Source organism: Malaclemys terrapin, chromosome 16 (genome assembly GCF_027887155.1).
Source record: "Malaclemys terrapin pileata isolate rMalTer1 chromosome 16, rMalTer1.hap1, whole genome shotgun sequence".
Taxonomy (NCBI): domain Eukaryota; kingdom Metazoa; phylum Chordata; order Testudines; family Emydidae; genus Malaclemys; species Malaclemys terrapin.
Window position 1 is genome coordinate 25,780,228 of NC_071520.1, and position 19,951 is coordinate 25,800,178.

Sequence of the window (19,951 nt, forward strand, 5' to 3'; positions counted from 1 at the left end):
ATTGCCATTTGTGCCTTTTGAGGTTCTCTAGGAAGGGCGGGGGAAAGGACACTACAGTATTGCCTACCATCGCTTTCCACTTCACTCATGCAGGGTCACTTAGCCTTCATCCCATGTTAGCTGACTGACCATGACTATGCATACAAAAAACTCTTCTCCCATCCCCCATCATCTCAAGGGTGTCATGTGGCCTAGTTGTGCCCATATCTGACTCTACGAATGGAGCAGCAGACGAATTTTCAGGACTAATAAAAAGGTGCTTCAGCCTCTTTTTCTGTTGCTTTTGAAATTAAGGATGGGATTTTCCAACGTGCTCAGCATTGGCCACCAACTTCAGTGGGAGCAGAGTTAAGTCAATGCTGAGCATTTAAAATGCCACCCCAATTTTTTGTTTTAACTGCTGAAGAGCTCTTTGCTTCAAAGGCACAATGCAGCCTATGTATTCCTTTGCAGGGTACTGTGCTGCATTGAAACAGCCTGTTTCCTGATGGCATGCAGCCCTGACACCCCAGGAACTTAACCCAATGCCACTGATGCATTAGACAGCCCGATGCTGGTCATTTGGTGGGAAGCAATTACTGAGCGCACTGAAAAATATGTCTTAAAATGAAGAGTTGCGGCATTTGAATATGTATTAAAGCTCCACCGCCCAGAGTTGGGAGAGGAGAGGATTTTCCTCTCTCCCCACCCTTTGCTCACTTTGAAACTACATTAGAACTTGGCTTATTCTCACTGCATTCATCTACACACACTGCAGTTCACACAAGCAAAGGCAACTTCACACAACTTCTCAGCAAAGCTCTACTAGCAGAGGTGGTGCTACAGTGTGAGATCTCCTGTTTCTAAGTCTTCGTTACTCAAACAAAACAAATCTTTACCACACAAAGTGCATTTAGGCCAGCATAGTCAAACGGACCTAAATCCGTATCCAGAGACCTAAATAAGTGGCCTGATTTTCCAAGGAGCTTGTCACCTCCTACTCCCATTATAGTTACTTATGCATCTAACTTTAGGCTCCCCAGTTTGAAAACATTGGCCTTAGCACACAGTTAAAGTTATTTAGTTCTTATTTAGAACTAAATTGCACCCGTCAAGTTAAATGAAAGTATGACCTTTTGTTGCTGCATTATCCTTTTTTAAAACTGTGCAAAATGCTAGTGATTTATACTGAGCGAATTGTAATGCAGTGAGTCTCCCAGTCATTTGTGTGAGTAAACGAGGTTCTCTATTGAACAGCCTAAGGTTTAATTTGCAAATCACTTTCAATATAGATTTGGGATTTCGGAATACTTGACAGAAGGGGTAAATTGAGAAGACTACGTTTTCTAGACACATTTTTGTCTCTTGTGTTTCCTGTCCCGTATTTTCCCTGGAAACAGCTCTCTGTTATAGAATTGAGGGCTCATAGTTTGAAAAGGGGGGACTCTGTCACTAAAAAAGGGAGAGATTCTGGAGGTTTAAGAAAATATGAAAGCAGATATAATTAAGGCCGCGTGAGGGAGCATTGCTGTCAGAGCCAATGGACTCCCTTTATCTGCATGTAGAGTGTTAAGCTCAATAGTGGTGTAACATTAAAAGCTTAGACATTTATATGAATGAGAATAGTCTGTGGTGACACCAGCTAGGACGATATCAAAAGGGCTGTCGATCTTCCTGCTTCAGACCCAGTATTGCCAACCTCAAGCATTCAAAAATCAAGAGTCAGCCCCAAAAAATCATGAGATTGATTTAAATATCATGAGATTTTTCTTTTTCATAATTTGTTTTAAAATTTGCATCCAGATTTGTAAGCCTTTAGTGTGGCCTCACATCATGTTTCCCAGCTTTCTAGCCCTCCTGGTTGTGGAGAACACTTGCTTTTTTATGTTACATGAAAGCCGAAATTCTCCTGCAATCTCGGATTCCAGCAGCTGGGGCTCTGAGGAAAAAAAAAAAAACAGATATTGTAAGAGTTGGCAACACCAAATGCCAAGAGGCTGCCATTTTGGATCACTCTTCCCATGTAGCTTTTGAGCTACACAGTGCTGCAGCACTGTCACCACTAGGTGGAGCTCTTGTATTGGCATGGTTGAAAGTTGGTCCTTGCTCCCTATTACTGCCGGCTGCAGTTGGGATGGGAGAAAAAGTGCCCCCCAACCCCTTGTGTGTGCCTTGCGGGTTAAGTCATTTCCTCCAAGGCATCTGGCATTGGTGTAGGTGTCAGGATACCAGACACGCTGGATCATTAGTCTGATCAGCAGTCTGTTTTGTTGCAGCAATTCTTTAAATGTTTACAGCCTGGCAAAACCTCCTGAAAATAGGGTTCCACCCATGCTTTCTCTGCACATCTTTGATTGTGGGCCTGATCCTGTGAGGCATGGCGGTCCACAATGCAGGTAGCTCAATAGGGAGCTGTACAAATGCCACTGACGATAAGAGTGTGGAGACTTGAATAGGATCCACCTCTCTGGCCTGGTGTTCACTAGGGGAAAATGGTTGAATTTAGGCTGGGTGTAGCTAAAACGTGCTAGCTAGGCCCGAGCCGAACTCAACCTTTTTCCCCCTAGTGTAGGTGCAAGGTAAGATCTTGAAATTGAACTATTTAGCTAGGCTGCAGCTCAAGCAACTGAACTTGAGCTCAGGATGTTAGGCTATATCTGCACTGGGGAAAAGATCAGGCTTAGCTAGCACATGTTAGCTGAGCCCAACCTAAACTCAGCGCTTTTGCGAGTCAGGATAAAGTCTCTGAGTCTGAGGGGTTGTACAGCTGAGCTCTGCTGTGTGTCTGCTGATTTAATGGAGAGCTGTTCCCATCACACACATTCCAGGCCCTGTTGCTGTATCACTCTGTGTTATAGGAGGGCTGTGGGCCCCATAAGGCATTGTAGAAGCACATGGTAAGAGGCCCCTGCCCCAGAGCACTTACAATCTAATAGATAAGCCAGACAAAGGCTAGGAGGGGAATCAGGTGCAGAAAGGGGAAGTGACATGCTCAGGGTTGCACAGCAGATTAGTGTCAGAGCTGGAAATAGAGCCCGTGACACGTGTCTCCCACTCCAGCGTCCCTCTCCACTGGACCACACCAGATCTCCATTCAGTTCCGAACTGTAATCGGCTCCCATGCTTGACTTGTGCCCCTTTCTGGAATGTGGCTTCAGTATGTTTCCTTTCTATAAATCCTTTATTGAAGGAAGTGCCAGTAGGAGCATGAGACTGCTGCAAAGCGTGGCATGGTGAGACATGCTGCAGTACAGACGCTGTGCAGCAACCTTGATAGCTGGCAGCTCAAGGCAAAATGGAAAGAGGAAGGAAGTGAGGGGAGCGTACATCAGAGGAGAGGGTGACACTAGCAGAGGCCTTTCAGGCTTAACTCATACAGTGTATGAAACACAAAGTGTCAGGGTCAGACTCCAACTGGGCCCTAGACACTGACAGTCCATATGGCTTTAAGTTGATCAGCTTGTAGCCTTTTTTTCCTGCAGAGCACTGAAATGATTTTACCAACATTTAAGTCCATGTTCTACTACTTTCAGCCATTCTCTTTCCCGTCAGACGTCATAGTTCACGTCAGTTGTATGCCAGAGCCTGTGTTAACTGCAGGTATCTAAGAAAGTACAAATGTTTGGAGTTCCAGTTAGCAAGTCAGTAGCACTAGGCATATGGGCTTCTCGGATCAATATTTAGATGACTCATTTGTGCGCTTGCTAATACAACACCAGACTGACCACATCCAAGTATATTTAATTTCTGGTTAGATCATTTCCCACACAGTTGAAATAAATTTACAGTAGGGTTGTCGATTAATAGCAGTTAACTCACATCATTGACTCAAAAAAAATTAATCGCTATTAAAAAGTTAATAGCGATTAATCACATTTTTAATCATACTGTTAATAAAATACTAATTGAAATTTATTAAATATTTTTGGACGGTTTTTCTACATTTTCAAATATATTGATTTCAATTACAACACAGAATACAGAGGGTACACTGCTCACTTTATATTATTATTTTTATTATGAATATTTGCATTGTAAAAATGATAAAAGAAACAGTATTTTTCAATTCACCTCATACAAGTACTGTAGTGCAATCTCTTTTTCGTGAAAGTGCAACTTAACAATTGTAGATTTTTTTTGTTACATAACTGCACTCAAAAACAAAACAATGCAAAACTTGAGAGCCTACAAGTCCACTCAGTTCTACTTCTCGTTCAGCCAATTGCTAAGACAAACAAGTTTGTTTACATTTACAGGAGGTAATGCTGCCAGCTTCTTATTTACAATGTCACCAGAAAGTGAGAACAGGCATTCTCGTGGGACTTTTGTAGACAGCATTTCAAGATATTTATGTGACAGATATGCTAAACATTCGTATGCCCCTTCATGTTTCGGCCACCATTCCAGAGGACATGCTTCCACGCTGATGACGCTCGTTAAAAAAATGTGTTAATTAAATTTGTGACTCAACTCCTTGGGGGAGAATTGTATGTCTCTGGCTCTATTTTACCTGCATTCTGGCACATATTTCATGTTATAGTAGTCTTGGATGATGACTCAGCACATGTTCATTTTAAGAACACTTTCGCTGCAGATTTCACAAAACGCAAAGAAGGTACCAGTGTGAGATTTCTAAAGATAGCTACAGCTAAGGTGACCAGATGAGATGAAGAAAATATCGGGACACCGGGGGTGGGGGGGGAAACAAAAAACAAAAAAGTCGAGTGCTGCCAGCGGAGCAAAATATCAAGACAAATTGCGTCCCGACCAGCGATCGGTCAGGACGCGGGACAAACAGCTAAAAATCGTGACTGTCCCGATTTTATCAGGATGTCTTGTCACCCTAGCTACAGCACTCAAACCAAGGTTTAAGAATCTGAAGTGCTTTCCAAAATCTGAAAGGGACAAGGTGTGGAGCTTGCTTTCAGAAGTCTTAAAAGAGCAACACTCTAATGCAGAAACTACAGAACCCGAACCACCAAAAAAGAAAATCAGCCTTCTGCTGGTGGCATCTGACTCAGATGATGAAAATGAACATGCGTTGTCCTGCATTGCTTTGGACTGTTATTGAGCAGAACCTGTCATCAGCATGGACGCATGTCCCCTGGAATGGTGGCTGAAGCATAAAGGGACATATGAATCTTTAGCACATGAAGCGGGCAGCATTATCTCCTGCAAATGAAAACAAACTTGTTTGTCTGAGCAATTGGCTGAACAGGAAATAGGACTGGGTGGACTTGTAGGCTCTAAAGTTTTACATTGTTTTGTTTTTGAATGAAGGGGTTTTTTGTACATAATTCTACATTTGTAAGTTCAACTTTAATGATAAAGAGATTACCCTACAGTACCTGTATTAGGCTAATTGAAAAATGCTATTTCTTTTGTTTTTTACAGTGCAAATATTTGTAATACAAATAAATAAAAAGTGAGCACTGTACACTTTGTATTCTGTGTATTCTGTGTTATGTGAAAAGGTAGAAAACATCCCAAAATATTTAAATAAATGGTATTCTATTTAACAGTGTGATTAATTGCAATTAATTTTTTAAATCACTTGACAGCCCTAATTTACAGCTGACTTTTGTTGCTGGGGGAGGCATTTTCCTCCTTGTTTTGGTGTTTTGTGCCTGCTTGCACAAAATCGATTGATAGTTGTGAATAAAGTTCAGATGCCGATATTCTGATTCTCCAGTGATGGGCAGCAGTGTAGAACTTCAGATAAAAGTGCAAACTCACCTGCTTGCTTTCCATGTCAGCTTTGCATGCCATTAGGTATGTTGCAGTTACAGGACATAGTTTCTTTAAATTGAGGATCTCCGTGTGCATCATAGACATTAATTAATTCTGCCTTGCAATGCCTCTGTAGGGTGGGTAGGTATTGTTATAGGCAAATACAGGTAGGAAAATGAGACGCACAAGTTAAGTGTGGCTTTGAGTGAGTCACAGCAAGTCAGTGGAACAGCTGGGAAAAGAACCCAGGAGTCACCTTCACTCCTAATCTGCTGCACTAGCCACTAGGTAACACTGCCTCCCCCATGCTTTAAAATGTTTTTAATGTATAGTTTTTCCCACAGAAAAGCAGGATTGCCCAATAGATCCACGTAAACCTCACAGTTTCTCAGTTACATGCATTATAGAACTAATTTCCCACTAATAATACATACGTACACACACGCACTCCATATGAGTGTAAATTTTACTACTCATTCCCCTCGTGTTTACTTCCTGAAGGAAAAGGCCAAACTTTTTAAGCTTGGGGGCCTAAAGTTGTGCTCCTAAATCCAGATTTTAGGTATCTAAATAAAAGTGGCCTGATTTTCAAAAAGGCTGAACACCACCAAATCCAATTTAAATTAAAGGGAAATTTGAGTGCTCAACACCCAGGCTACTTTTACTGAGAAGCCTAAATATGGAGTTAGGAGTCTAACTGGAGGCCTTCAGTTTCACAAATGGTGGCTGTATTTTTTTAGTAACTAAGGGTACGTCTACACCGTAGCCAGAGATGTGATTGCAGTGTGAGTAGGCGGCCCCACACTCGCTTTAATCCAGCTACCGCAGCTAAAAATATCAGAGACCGTGGCACAAATCCTGGTGCAGGCCAGCAACGCTAGTATGTCCCCAAGGTTTTGGGTGGGCTTGTACAGCCCACGTTAAAGCCCAGGCCGCTGCGTCTTCGTTGCTGTTAGCCAGGCTATGTAGGTTGAAACTAGCCTGGGTATGTCTGCCTAAGCTGCAATCACACCTTGGATTGCAATGTAAACACACCTTAACTACAAGTCCAACATGAGGCCCACCCTGGCATGACAATATCTCCCCTGGAAACCTTCCCCTTTACTTTAAAAGATGCTATAAAACTAGTATCTCCTAAATTCAGTTTTTTACCTTCTGCCCTTTCCCCCCATTGTTCTGGCTAAACGTGAATATATAAAGCTGTATATATTCACATGGGTCTGCATGACACATCTTTCTATTCTTGCTGCTCAAGCAAACCTTTCCTGATTTGCTTGGGTTTAAACTGATTTTTTTGCTTTTCTCAATCGGACAATGAGATGCTAGATGCCAACTCTCCTTTTGCCTTTTCTTTCTTTTCAAAATAGAGCTGAGATTAAATGTGTTTTCCTTCCAATTGGTTTGAAAGGTTTTGCATCTGAAAGCAAATCCTTGCCTTGTTTGCCTCCTTTTCTCCCCTTGATTTCGTCTTGCCTGGTCTCTGTCTGTTGGTCTAATATTTTGATTTCCCTGTTTCGACTTCATAGCAGATGTTGTTCAGTCTCATGGTGCAGTCTTCATGGAAAATGCGTCCCTTTCCACCCCCATTACAACCCCTCAGTTCAGGGGATTCCGGAGGGCCAGTGAGATCAGCATTGCCAGCCAGGTCTCAGGAATGGCAGACAGTTACACTGCTTCCAACATAGCTAACAGTAAGTGTTTCGCACCCTCCAAGATTTCTTCTCACTGTAGCACTAAAGTAACAGCACCACACACCAGGCTGACCTCAATGTATAGGATAGACCTGTAGAACTGTCTTTATTTTGTGTGTGTGTTTAACATATAGCCTGGTTTGGAGTTAGCCACTGTATTGCTCCATGATCCTTCAAACTCCACACTGTGCAGTGTTATCAGATACAAAGGGTTGGGGAGAATAGGACACTGAGGGTATTTCCTGCTGTTGACAGTGTTTCCTGGTGAGGGTCAGTCATAACACCTGCCGGTCTCCCGATTGCTTGCTTAATTAAGTCTAATAATAGCAGTACAGAACATCAGACTGCATGGCCAAGGGTCGTCTTTGAAAAGCATTTTGCTCCTTGTTAAAGGAAAACAGCTCCCTTGTCTATTGCAAAGGATGGAGCTTTCCGATCCATTGTAAAGCTGATCCCTGCCTGAATATCAAGAAGAATATACATACTTACATCTGAGTGGTGGTGTTACTATTTATTATCTATACCAATGTAATAACTTCTTGTAGTTGTGTTAGACTCACCTGTCCTTTAGAATTGGGGTGTGAATGGAATAGTTTGGCCGACTTTTTTTCCCCCAATGGGAAAACTGATCTAATTTGCACCTTTGAAACTGATGTCTGCAGAAATGGAGGTCCCTTATTCCAGATATTCATGGGTGAACCATCAGGCTGTTTGTCCTCTTAATTTCTTGTTACAATAGTTGCATGTTTTGTTTAAATGTGTTCTCCTAAAATACAGTGCGCCCTCATTAACAGGCATTCCACAGGTAGGATTGGAATAGGTAGGATTTGAGTCCTACAAGGATTACATGAATTCCTGCAATGAGGAGTCAAACATTGCTGAAGACTTAGACAAGCTAACTTTATCACTGGAGGTGGGGCTGAACCAGAATGTCTGGGGCTGTTTAAATCCCGTATCTGAATTTGATGGCAAGAGTCAGTCTCTGCTTTTAGCTGGGCGCCTTGCAGTGAGGGAGGATAACGAATGTAATTGCTTGTCTGAGGCTGTTTTCAGTGATTAATAAGAAGTTGGAACTATTCCACCTAAGCCCAATTTTATCATTGTCAATGACACATTGTTAATGCACCCTTAGGAAGAACAGATGCCTACAATTATAATACAGTGGACTGCCACTATATTATGCATGTTGGAGTGATTATGGGCATAAATTGTTCATGTATAAAAGATAATTGATAACCTTGAACAATCATTGGCCCCTGTGCAACATTAAGGAATCAAATGGTATGTCTAGTCTTCAGTTGATAATTGTGATCTATGCAACTGGTATATGATCAGCACTTTTCAATAAATAATGTAAGATCTGACAGGTGGCACATCACGTATTATTTAAAGGTAATGTGCAAAGGGAAAAAATGGGGGAGGGTGTCCCTTTTTTGGGCTACTTTCTGTTTTTAAAAAAAAAGGCTGCGGGGGAGGGAACTGAAGTTTTTCCTTGTTGTTTGGTTTACACGTTAGAAATTCAGCTCATATTTTGCCCGAAGGACTAGAGAATTAGAAAAATGATGACATTACAAGAACCAAAGCTGAGCAACTGAGTGTGGAAGTGGTTTTTCGTCAGATTGAGTTAAAAAATGTTTTTGTCAAGGCCCATTTAACTTCAATGACTAAGAAATCTTTTGGAGAAAGGCAGCCTTTGCTAAAAATTCACCCTCTTCCTCCTCTCTATTAAGGTGTGAGTATTAACAATAGACATTCTCTGCGACCCCAACAAATCAGTGTTGGGCTGGTCTAGCTTTTCTGGCTGATGTTCCTGATACTGCTAAGGCAAAAACCCAAAAAGAATTTTTAAAAAACAAAAAAAACTTTGAGAACCTGGAAGGAAGCCAAAAACCCCAAAGGCACAATCCCAGTTTTAAAAAATACTTGTTCATGTCACCTTTAGTGGACCACTAGGCTTTGAACTATGACATTTATAATTAAACACTAAGGTTTTTAGTTCCTCCTGCGGTAAATATCATAATGTGAAGTAAAATGTGTAGGCTGGGACATTCAACAGAGCCCAAGGTTTGTATGTTCCTGACTCCCATTGAAATCTGCCCAATTCTCTCCTGCATCTTTGACTATTCCAGTTTTAAACCACAAACAAAGGGGGCACCTGCTCTTCTGGATATGTGCACATACCTCCTCTGAACGCTTGGCCGAGTGCAGTGCTGGTCTGTGTGCAGGATTGGGAGATAGGAGTCCCCAAATCCTCCTCCTGTCTCTGATACATACTCCCTCTGTAGCTTTGGGCAAGTCATGGAATCACTCTGCCTCAGTTTCCCCATCTGTAAAACAGGAATAATAATATTACCCTCCTTATGGGCATGTGACAATGAATCAGTTAAAACATCTAAAATACTTTGACCCTGAAAAGCAGTATATATAAGTTCCTAGTATTATTAGGATTAGGATTTCTCATGCACCCCGTGTTTATACCATGTAACATTTTTGTGCATATGTCACAGTGGGGTTGAGTAGCTTCTTATTTTTTTTGGCTAGATGTCAGTGTGTGGCAAGAATAAACTACCTGCACTTTAACAAATGGGGTTTTCCTTTCTTAAGGAGAGGATTTTTTGTTTATCGTATCAGAGCAAATACACAAAACACACAGTGGGACTGCACAATAAAATGTGTTATGCCTTGCTACATGTTAATCTGTCTGGGTAGAAGGTTCCTTACCAGGGGGTTTGTTTTGTGCACGTTTCACACCCCGGGGTAATTGCTGAGCTCAGCCAGTCAGGAAGGTAAATCCTGGAGGAGGAGTTGTTAGGGGTTGATTATTAAAGATGTATCTCATGGTAGCGCCCCAAGGTCCCTATCAGGATCAGGGCCCCAGTGCGCTGGGGCCTACACAAGCATAGAACGAGGCGATTGCTGCCCTCAGGTGTTGACAAGCTGAATAAAGCCTTCGTGTAAATATCCAACATTTCCCTTCCCTGAGGAAGTGAAGCTTTGCAGACAATGTGGGTCAAATTCATTCAGCCACAAGCTCTGATGGAGTTACACCAGGGGATGGATTTGGCCAGCGCTCTTCAGACTGCCAGGTGCCTTCATTAGACGAAGGTGGGAACAATTTGTGCCCTTGCTCATGCCTACATAACCCCACTGACCTCAGTGGGATTGGTGGAGTTTAATGGAGAAAGCAGAATCTAGCTCGTCAGGTGAAAGCTGGTGCTTTTGTATTGGACTGAAAGACGCTCTCTTAAAACGAACTTCCCTCCTTCATTTCAGGGGCACTTCTGCATGTGTTGCTGAATAGAGAAGTTGACCTCCCCACCCCCGTTTGTTTGATTATTAAGACTTTTCTGTTTGCCACATGATTTTTGTCTTCCTGCACAGATGGCCTCGAGAGCCAGAAATGTAGCACTGAAGGTTTTGACTTTGTCTCATTGTCCTCAGCAAGCACTTGAGTTAGGCCTTCCAAATACATTTCCATTTCTATATCCCTTCCAGGGCCAGCTTCAGATACTGGGAACAAGCCACTGTGATTCCATTGCATGAAGTCCAGTGAGAATCCGCAACATGGGCCTCCACAGCCCTGCTTCCCGGGGAGTTCCCTCTGCATGGCACTGTAGAGTGGTGGAGGATAGCTAACTGTGGATGCACAGGCTTAACCCCTCCTCCCCATGGAAAAGCAACATCCTGTCAACAGTGGCAGCAGCTTTGCAGCCATTGAGTTAGGGAAAGAAGATTCCCAGCTGTATACCTCCTTAGATTTCCACCATAAAGACAGGCTACTCAAGGTGGCAGATAGTCAACCTTCATCTGTTTATAAGGAAACAGATGTAAATGCTTAATTTCAACTCCAAAATAATAGTTCCCACACATAGGATCACAATCTCGTTCCTTTAATCCATGTGTCTTTTCCATCATAATGTTAATTGCTGGAGGACAAAACTGATGTGTTCTGCATGTGTGTGCTGTGATAATAAGTGTGGGTTTTTGTTTGTGTGTGTGTGTGTGTGTTTTTAATTTTGTTCCTTTAGAAAACAAAAATCGTCTTAACCATGCCAGAGGAGGATTTAGCTTTCTGTCCCAACTTGCCCTCCCTCACAAATCCCCCACCCAAGCCTCGCCCAAGAGACGTAGGCAACGTAAACATGAAATACCCCAGAACCATTTAGGAAGAAGGCTTGAGGGGCCATCAAGTTGGGATCCGGACTCTATTCTACAAATACCAGATCTGGACATCAAGAAAGGTATTCTGGAGAGGGGACTTATCTATCCAGCTAATCTCCTACATCATCTAACCGGGGCAGTTCTCCTCTCCAGAGGAAATCTGTTTGCTTTCTCCTTTCACCAAGGGGCCTCACAAACTTAGCCCTATTTAACAAATACTTGTTTTCATATTGCATGAAAGAGTAACAGCAGCACTGCTAACAGTTGGCGATGGCACAAACTCTTGTAGACAAGACGTGGGAGCAACCGCACTGGCCCATAGCCCCTGTTGCAATCTCTTCCTAGCACGAAAGCATTCCTCCTGGCTGATCTGTACAAAGAATCTGAAGTTAACCGAGAATAGGACTTTCCTGAGAAATGGAAAGTTGGATCTTTACCAGTAACTGGTGATTCCATAGCCAGAAACACAAGCAGAAGATCATGTCTTTTCATAGGTCAAAATCTCTGTATAAATGGCCATTGTGTGTCAAATCCTGGGCCGAGCAGGGAAAGCAGAGTAACGGAACTGGCTCAGAAAAGGCAGCACCTGTATTCTGGCTGCCAGCAGAATACCCTGCCCATTATTCTTGCTAGAATCAGGGATAGTTGGCCTGGGGAAGCCTGGTTCATAGCCACCATTGCTGGACCAGGGGGCGTATGCACGTACCAACGCCATACCTCAGATCACCCTGCTGTGGCTCCTGCCAGGACAGCCTGCAGAGGAGTCATCGGCTCATTTGTGGAGAGAGTGGGCAACTCTTCCCTTGGGCCCAGATTTTCAAATGAGGTGTCTGCTTGGTGGCAGCTATCACATCCCCTCCCATGTCAAGCTGTCTCGTTTTTGTGTCTGGTGCCTTATTGGAGAATGTTCTCAAGAGAACCAGCAAAGCTATTCTAGGGAATCCCAAGCTCCTTGTCCAAGCCCCAGCTTGCTACTTGCATGCAGAAGTAACTCCTCCTAACACCACTGCTCTGGGGTCTCTACATCTCCATCTGTGGGTGCTCTTTCATCACAAAGCCATGTGGGAGTTCAAGGCTGCCTGCATCTAGAAAGTCAGCCTCTTGCTTTTGGCACTGAAATCTATGCGCTGAAATGCTCTCGGTCTGACCCATTTGAAAAGATGATCACGTGGTTATTTACAATGGCGCTCAATGTGGGGTTAAACCGTGGCAGTGCCCCAATCGGGTAAGTGTGACAGCCACTGGCCAGGTGTCACTTGTGGGCTGCCGGTGGGTCTCAAACTGTGGTCTTGCAGAAGGAGATATTCTGAAGAGCAACAGTGGGGAGTGGGATCTGGGCAGTGGGGTGGGGCATGGGAGGGAATGTGGATCCATTTTACAGGGAAGAAGTTGGGAATCCTCTGGTCTAGCTGAAGGATCTGATTGGCTGTTCCTTGTGTTTTGGTGGTGATCTGTGTGCAAACTACCCCCATTGAGCACTTCCGCGTCACCACCTCACTCCCATTGATATCCCTGCAGTGTGGCTCTGTTACTAGAAGAGAGAATGATTTGGTATTAAAATACGGTCATTGACTTTTCTGCTGGGTTTTAAATTACCCTGTAGCTACCGGCTTCCCCTGTAGCCCCTGTCCAAGTAGATGCTGATGAAGCCTGGAGATTCGTCCATAGCTTCACCGTTTAATGCCCCCATCCTCAAAGCTCGCCAAAGCCTCTGTTCTGAGAGCTGCAGGGTTTAGTGAGTCCTCGCTGGTTCTCTTGGTGGGCCGGAGAGTTGGTTGTGAAGACACTCGCTCCTGCAGAGGCTGAGCAAGTTGCTTCAGTAGCCCTCCAGAGGCTGGCCGCCTGCAGAATGGTGGTGGTGGTGATGAATGCTTCACTATGGGCCTTACTCATAATCCAGTCTCTTTCCCCCTCCCAGTGTTTCGCTCATGTCTTTCCATAGCAGCTAACCTGTGACTCCATTGCCTTTATATTGTTCACTTCTGCTTCTGATATTAATAATAAAATATGGGATTTTAACTCTCTGGGTTTGAGAGGGTTTATGCCTCAGTGAAAATTAAAGAGAAACATCCTGTTTGTTTAGTTTTTTGCCTTTAACAGCATCTGCTAGCCTCTGCTTAAAGCAGGCCCATGGAGCTGAAAATGACTCAGGTATATGTGTGCAGTGTTGTTGTGGCTGTGGCTGTCCCAGGATATTAGACACACAAGGTGGGTGAGGCAATAGTTTTTATTGGACCAACTTCTGTTGATGAGGGAGACAAGCTTTTGAGCTTACACAGAACTCTTCAGGTCTGGGAAAGGTTGCAGTACGTAGACGCATCCATGGCTCTCCCCCGTCCCACCTCCAGGGCAGAGACTCTTTTTATTCCATTTTTGCTGTACGGATTGAGAGGTTTGTTTGATCCTCATCACCACGGTATCAGCACATTGTCACAAACTCACTGTGAGTGGGAGTGACCCTGCACCGAGGACACCCACTGGCTGTCCCCAGGAGCGTTGATGACATGTACATGCCCCGTCTAATCTGAAAGTTATTTTGATTATCGCTGTTCTAGTATGCCCAAGAGACTCTAGGGTATGTATTAATGGCCTCTAATACCCTGGCTGGGCATGGAGTCACCAGCCTTTGATCTGTGCCTCACATTCCCCAGGGGTGTGGATTAATGGCTAGTTACTGCCTCCTCCAGGGATATCCTGTTTGATTGAATAAAGAAGATGTCATGCTCTGTGCCTCGTACTATCCTTGGGTGGCTCGTTAATACTTCTGAGCCCTGTTCAAAGACTGCTCCATCTTAACAATAAAATCAATGGGGAAAGAATTGCCCAGCGCAAGGACCCATGGCCTAAGGCTAACATTTAAAACAGCTCACTCCTCTCTTTTTAACAAGCCTTTTCTTTCATTAGTTGCTGCCAGATGGTGGGGAACAAAAAGAATAGACTATGCCCTTTACTGTCCCGATGCACTGACTGCCTTTCCGACGGTAGCCTTACCACACCTCTTCCATGCAAGCTACTGGGAATCGACAGATGTAGTCTCCTTTCTGCTGAGACAGGTACCATCAATATTTCATGCTTCTCTCTCTTCTCCCTTATGCCTAACTTTGGTTGGAAAATATTTTGGAGTCTATTTTCGCCTTGCTGCACCCTCCAGAATAACTTTTGTTGACACTAACGGGGGCTCACCGTATAAATGGAGGGAAAAAATGTACACTTCACAACTGCAGATCCATCTTCTTTCCCTTCCCATGCTGTGTCAAAGACAGCTGCATTGCAAATAATACTTACTGCTATGCACAGACTTTTCATGGAAACCACCAAATCACACATGACTTGCTTGGTGCTGGCTTTTGTTACTGGAGCAGGTTCTTGGAGAGAGGTTCACTAATGATCTAAATAATTTGGAGTCAATTTGGGCCCATTTCATATCATAGTCTTGCAGCATTGCATGATTTTGAGGCAAAAACCAGGTGATGCTTGCATGTTTGGATTGAACTTTGCTTTGAATTTTTACATCCTTTCAAACCTGAAGCTCAAAGGGAAGCTCTCGGTGCAAACCCTACATGGAATGAAACAGAAGGAAAAGTTTGTACAAGTTTCAGACTTGGCTTGCTAAATTAAAGTGTTCAATCCTCCATTTGGGCTCTCAAATTAACACTTAAACACCCTGAGGACTACGGATTTTTGCTTCAAGATCCAGAACTTGGTACCACAGTTCAAATTACTTCTCAAGGAGGTAGGTAAATAACAAATGATGGTTTCGGCCATCACATTTTGGATTCTTTCAGTTTAACTTTGGTGACACATTTAAATTTTGCAAAATCACATTTTTTTTCTAAAACCAGTGGGGATATTTCCCTTTAAAGCAAACAAACAAACATTGAAAATAGTTGTTTTCCCAGAAGTGCATGAAACCCAAAAATAGCAGTATTAAGACCCTGAAGGTGAAAACAACTATGAACAAAAGGGAGACACATTCTTCTTGATTGCCCTTGTCCACCTGGAGAGAAATGCAAAGAGTAAAAAGGAACATAAATAGTTAAAGAAGAAACTTGCTAGCTTGTGACATGTGGGGCAATGTGTTCAAATCGGGGGCCTAAAGTTGGGCTCCTAGATTTATGCTTAGGCAGCTAAATCAACGTAGCCTGATTTTTTTTAGAGACCCTGAATACCACACTCCCACTGAAGTCAGTGGGAGCTGCAAGTGCTTAACCCCTGGGAATTTTGGTTGTCTCAATATAGATTTAGAAGCCCCAACTTTAGCCCCCAGGGTTTGAAAACTCTTGCCAAGATTATTAAGTTGACAATGTACCTTTAAAGCACAGTGCATTGTCAGAGCATAACAATCCCTCGCTGCAACACAAACATTGCGATCCGCAGAGAAAAAACACACGAGCCCAAAGGGCTGCTCTAGTGACCGTATTGCCATGGCCCAACATCATTCATTTCTAAAACTCAAGCAGAGATGCTCTCTGTCATTTTCATCACAGCGGAGAGGGGGCTGCTTCTGTGGATTGCAAGCCACTGGCCGTGTCCTTCCAGATGCACAGTGGGCTGGAGTCTCTTCTCTCCCTCCTTTCCCTGTCCCAAGTTCTTTCCCCGATAAGGATTTGGAAACATCTTTTCATTTGGTGCCTCTTCTGTTGGGCGCTAGCGAGAGGACAGGTCACCCAGGACAAAGGGATAGTCTGGGATCATCACTCCACAGACTGTAGCTGAACTGGAGCCAGTTGTATCCGTTTTGGTTCTGCCCCCGTTTATTCTGAATTGCCAGTGGCCTGGTGCTGGAGCATTCAGAGGAGATCTACCCACTTTGGTGTTGGTTGCGTTAGTCCCTTTTGCCAGAAAAAAATCCAGGGGGCCCTGTGCTGAAGAATGGAGAATAATTATTTAATCCCAGTACCCTGATTTTATGCTCCAACTCCTTTTAGTCTAAACTTTGAACTGGCTTAAGTGAAGTACTAGCATCCTCACCTGTGCAGCTACTCAGCACCGGGTAGGATCCAGCTCCTCATATTGGCCTGGGTTTGCTGTGTATTAGCTCAGCGGTTTAAATTACCCCAGCGCTGTTGCAGCATATCTGACTGCAGCTCTCCATTATTTATAGCCCTCTATTGGCAAACTCTTCTTCATTGCTGTCGTCCAAGTTTGTTGGTAGGTTCCATAACAACGGGGATGTTAGCACTGGTGGCTGCAGTACCCTGGTATTAATTGATCTCGACCCTTTATTCCCTGCCCTGTCTCTAGTTTCCAACCCAGTGGGCCAATGTTGCAGTCACATGCTATGTCTCCTGATTTTGAACAGTAGGCTCCAATGGGGAACTTCGCCTAAACGGCTGCAGGAAGAAAACGGTGTGTGTGTGTGTGTGTGTGTGTGTGTGTCAGAGCCTTAAGGAGTCTAACACACAAAATGTCCTGTTCTAGAAGTAGCCCAGCCAGTTACTCAGAATGCAAAGAAAACATGTTTGTGTAAGGCAGCGTGTGACTTTACATCTTGTGGCATGAAAAATATCCTTGCCATCCATTCAAAGCCCTTGGAGCTCAGCAGTGGCTGCCTCTGCAGTGCTGTTTATTTAGCCTTGTCTCTCTCCGTTGCCCCACCTCTGCTTCTAGAGCGTTATCTTTCTCAATCCCCACCCCCTCCCTATTCTTCCAAGGCCCTGTGCCTCCTCCCCTCTTATTCAACAGCCTAGAATGCCAGCATTGGAAAGCTAATGATAGGGATATGATTTTAATCCTCATTGAAAGGCATTCCGGACAAAGTTAAAAGGAAACTATCAAGTAGATTTAGGCCCAAAACCTTACGCTTTATTAAAACAAATAAATGCAAATATGATCAGAAACATTTTCGTGATTTAAATTTCTCATCAGTGAAGGCCATTGTTTTATTCATCCCCTTAGCTTTTCATTCCCAACAGCATTGGGGGTGAAGTGGAGGTGGGGCAGGTAGATTAGGAGAACCAGGAGGTGAAACTGACCAGTCTTGTTTTGCTGTGAGTGAAATGGAAAAATGAAACAGTCTAAATTCTGCAAAGTAAACTGGCCTATCAGATTACTTCAGTTTTAATCTACATGGGGCAAATGGTAACACATGAGGGAATGTGTGAGGTTTTTAAAATATGTTTATTCACTTGACAGAGCCCCTTTCAATCTTTTCATGGCCTGGGAGAAAATTGGAAAAAAGCCATCTGATCAAAATGCTCCGTGTAATCTCTCTGCCCAGTCCTTTTTTGTTTTCTGTGTGAGATTCCCCTCTTCTGGAACTGACCTAAGAACAGACTAGCTGCAGGGTGAACCCAGAACATAACCCCATTTCCCTCTGCCATTTGATCCAGCCGCAGATGTCCCCAAAGGTTGATAGTGAGCTTACCATAGGAAATGTTTGCACACTTTGAAATCTCATTGTGTCAGTCCGCTCGTCCCCATTCCAGTGCAGGAACATCATACTGTATGATGTGCTGGAACTTCTCCATGGACCCAGAGAGCCAGAGCCCCATTCCTCTCCTGAACTCTGGTCTTCTAAATCACAGAACACTGCTGGCCCAATGCTGAACCTGGCTCAATACCTAATGTCGTCATCAAAATGAGAGGAGCACAAGAAGCAAGACAGGAGAATGCCATGTGCAATGTATTTAAATAGAAACACTAGATGACAGGCAACTGGGATTGACTCCAGCCCAATCAGGAAGCCTGCTGGGATCTTAGCCCTCGTAGGGTCCAGCTTGCGCAGACCCGTTAAGGGCAGACTCAGTAGGACTGGAGGGAATGATGAGAATACTTCTGAAGAATAAGCCTGAGGAAATGACACATGCAGACAAGCGAGCACAGTTGGAACAGGTAGCGATGGATCTGAATTACTGAAATGGCAAGCAAATAATGACTTGAAATGCGTATGTGACTTGAGGACCTGGCAAGAAGGCAGGCAAGGCTGGAGCATAGTCAGGCGAGATGGTGGCTGCAAACTGTAGGATTCCCTACAGAAGAGGCAGTTTTCTATAAGTACCTGAGTGCCAAAGTTCTTCCCCTGCAGTGTTTGCTGAATGAGCATTTTCCAAGGGCAGCTTTTTGGACATGGTCTCAAGGAAGTAGCAGGGTCTGAGGTGCCACAAATTCTCAGTTTGTGTTAATTGAACATCTGGGACAAAATCCATCCCCGGTATAAGCCCAGCGAAGCCAAGAGAGTTACACTAGCAGCCTAGCAGTTATGTATCTGTGATCAGCATCTGTGCTTCGTTGCCTTTGCTCCATTTTGTACTCAGCTTGTTAAACTCCCCTATAGTTCTTTCTGTTCCTTAACTCTTCCCAGACTCATTCCACTGTCTCTTCAGCCTTTTCTAGCTTCCCTCGGCTTCTTTTTCATCTCTCTCTCATTCTAGTCCTAACCATGCTTCACCATGCTTTCACACTTGCCCTCCTATGTGCCTACTTATCATCTCAGTCTAAGGTTCCCTTTTATAGCTTCAACCCACTTCTTAATAACTCAGCTCTGGCAACAACCTTTACTGGCTCTAAAGATCACTAACATCATACAGTTATGGGAGGGCCAGAAAAATCTTGTAGACTAACAATGCAAATTTCCTGCAAGCAAAATTCTATAAAGCCACCTGCCCAGCAAATGCTGTGATTCCATCACATGCTTTGCAAACGCAGCAGAGAGGAATAAATACACTAAAGCTGCAGCGGGTGCATTCACTATGAAATTCCTGCAGCTCTTGGGTTTTAGCCCAGGTGCGTCATGAGTTGCTGATGGGGGCTGGTCTTTCCTTAGGTGATGAGACACGAAAACTCCAGCATTCTGGAACTGGATGGAAAGGAGGTCTCTGTATTCACTCCTTCAAAGCCCAGGGAGAAGTGGCTGCGCAAGAGGACGCATGTTAAGCTAAGGGTAATAGTGTTTCTATTATGTCTCCCCAAAGGAAACTACTGTTAAACATGATTTAGCTGGATTTGGGCCTGTAATAAGAACAGTTTTAAAGTTAACCAATATGGGTACAACTCTGTTACTGCCCATGGACTGCACAATTACACGGGGCTGGAGAGGTTGCATTGCAGTAATCGGATGTGTCAGTGAGATATCCCAGTTATAGATTTCTGGAAGAGAGAGACACTCTCTGCCACAAGGTCTCCTCCATATAAAATACTGAGTGTTGGCTATAGGTCAAGAAAGGAGATGGAATTGTTTCAAAGTCTGGTGTCCTGAATTGTCTTTACAGTAACTGTCATTCCCTGGAGTTCCTGAATCCAGAGGATGAGAAGCTTTTCTGATTCCATGAGCGGGAAGTTTGTTTAGCCAGTAATAATGTCAGCAGACTCCTGATGACAGTCATTTTGCCTCCTGATTTGAAGGTGCAACATACAGAATTTTGCACCACAAGGGATCGGATTTTCAAGGT

General features: G+C 43.8%; 1 protein-coding gene and 1 long non-coding RNA gene across 9 annotated transcripts in view; one reads left to right on the forward strand and one right to left on the reverse strand.

The window, feature by feature from the left end:
* PITPNM2 (phosphatidylinositol transfer protein membrane associated 2) overlaps positions 1-19,951 on the forward strand; it is a 212,014-nt gene that overhangs the window by 179,927 nt on the left and 12,136 nt on the right. For 5 of the 8 annotated variants that reach the window (XM_054006344.1, XM_054006350.1, XM_054006349.1 and 2 more), the window contains 4 exons: positions 7,236-7,400; positions 11,429-11,641; positions 14,466-14,614; positions 19,327-19,443. In XM_054006344.1, coding sequence (XP_053862319.1) covers positions 7,236-7,400; positions 11,429-11,641; positions 14,466-14,614; positions 19,327-19,443 — 644 coding nt within the window. The remainder of the gene's footprint in view (positions 1-7,235; positions 7,401-11,428; positions 11,642-14,465; positions 14,615-19,326; positions 19,444-19,951) is intronic. The other 3 variants (XM_054006351.1, XM_054006352.1, XM_054006348.1) reach the window with 2 other exon arrangements.
* LOC128824632 (uncharacterized) lies at positions 19-15,122 on the reverse strand. Its single transcript, XR_008442519.1, has 3 exons — positions 14,847-15,122; positions 9,582-9,727; positions 19-1,918 (listed from the first exon to the last, which is right to left on the reverse strand). It is a non-coding gene; the product is annotated as an uncharacterized LOC128824632 (long non-coding RNA).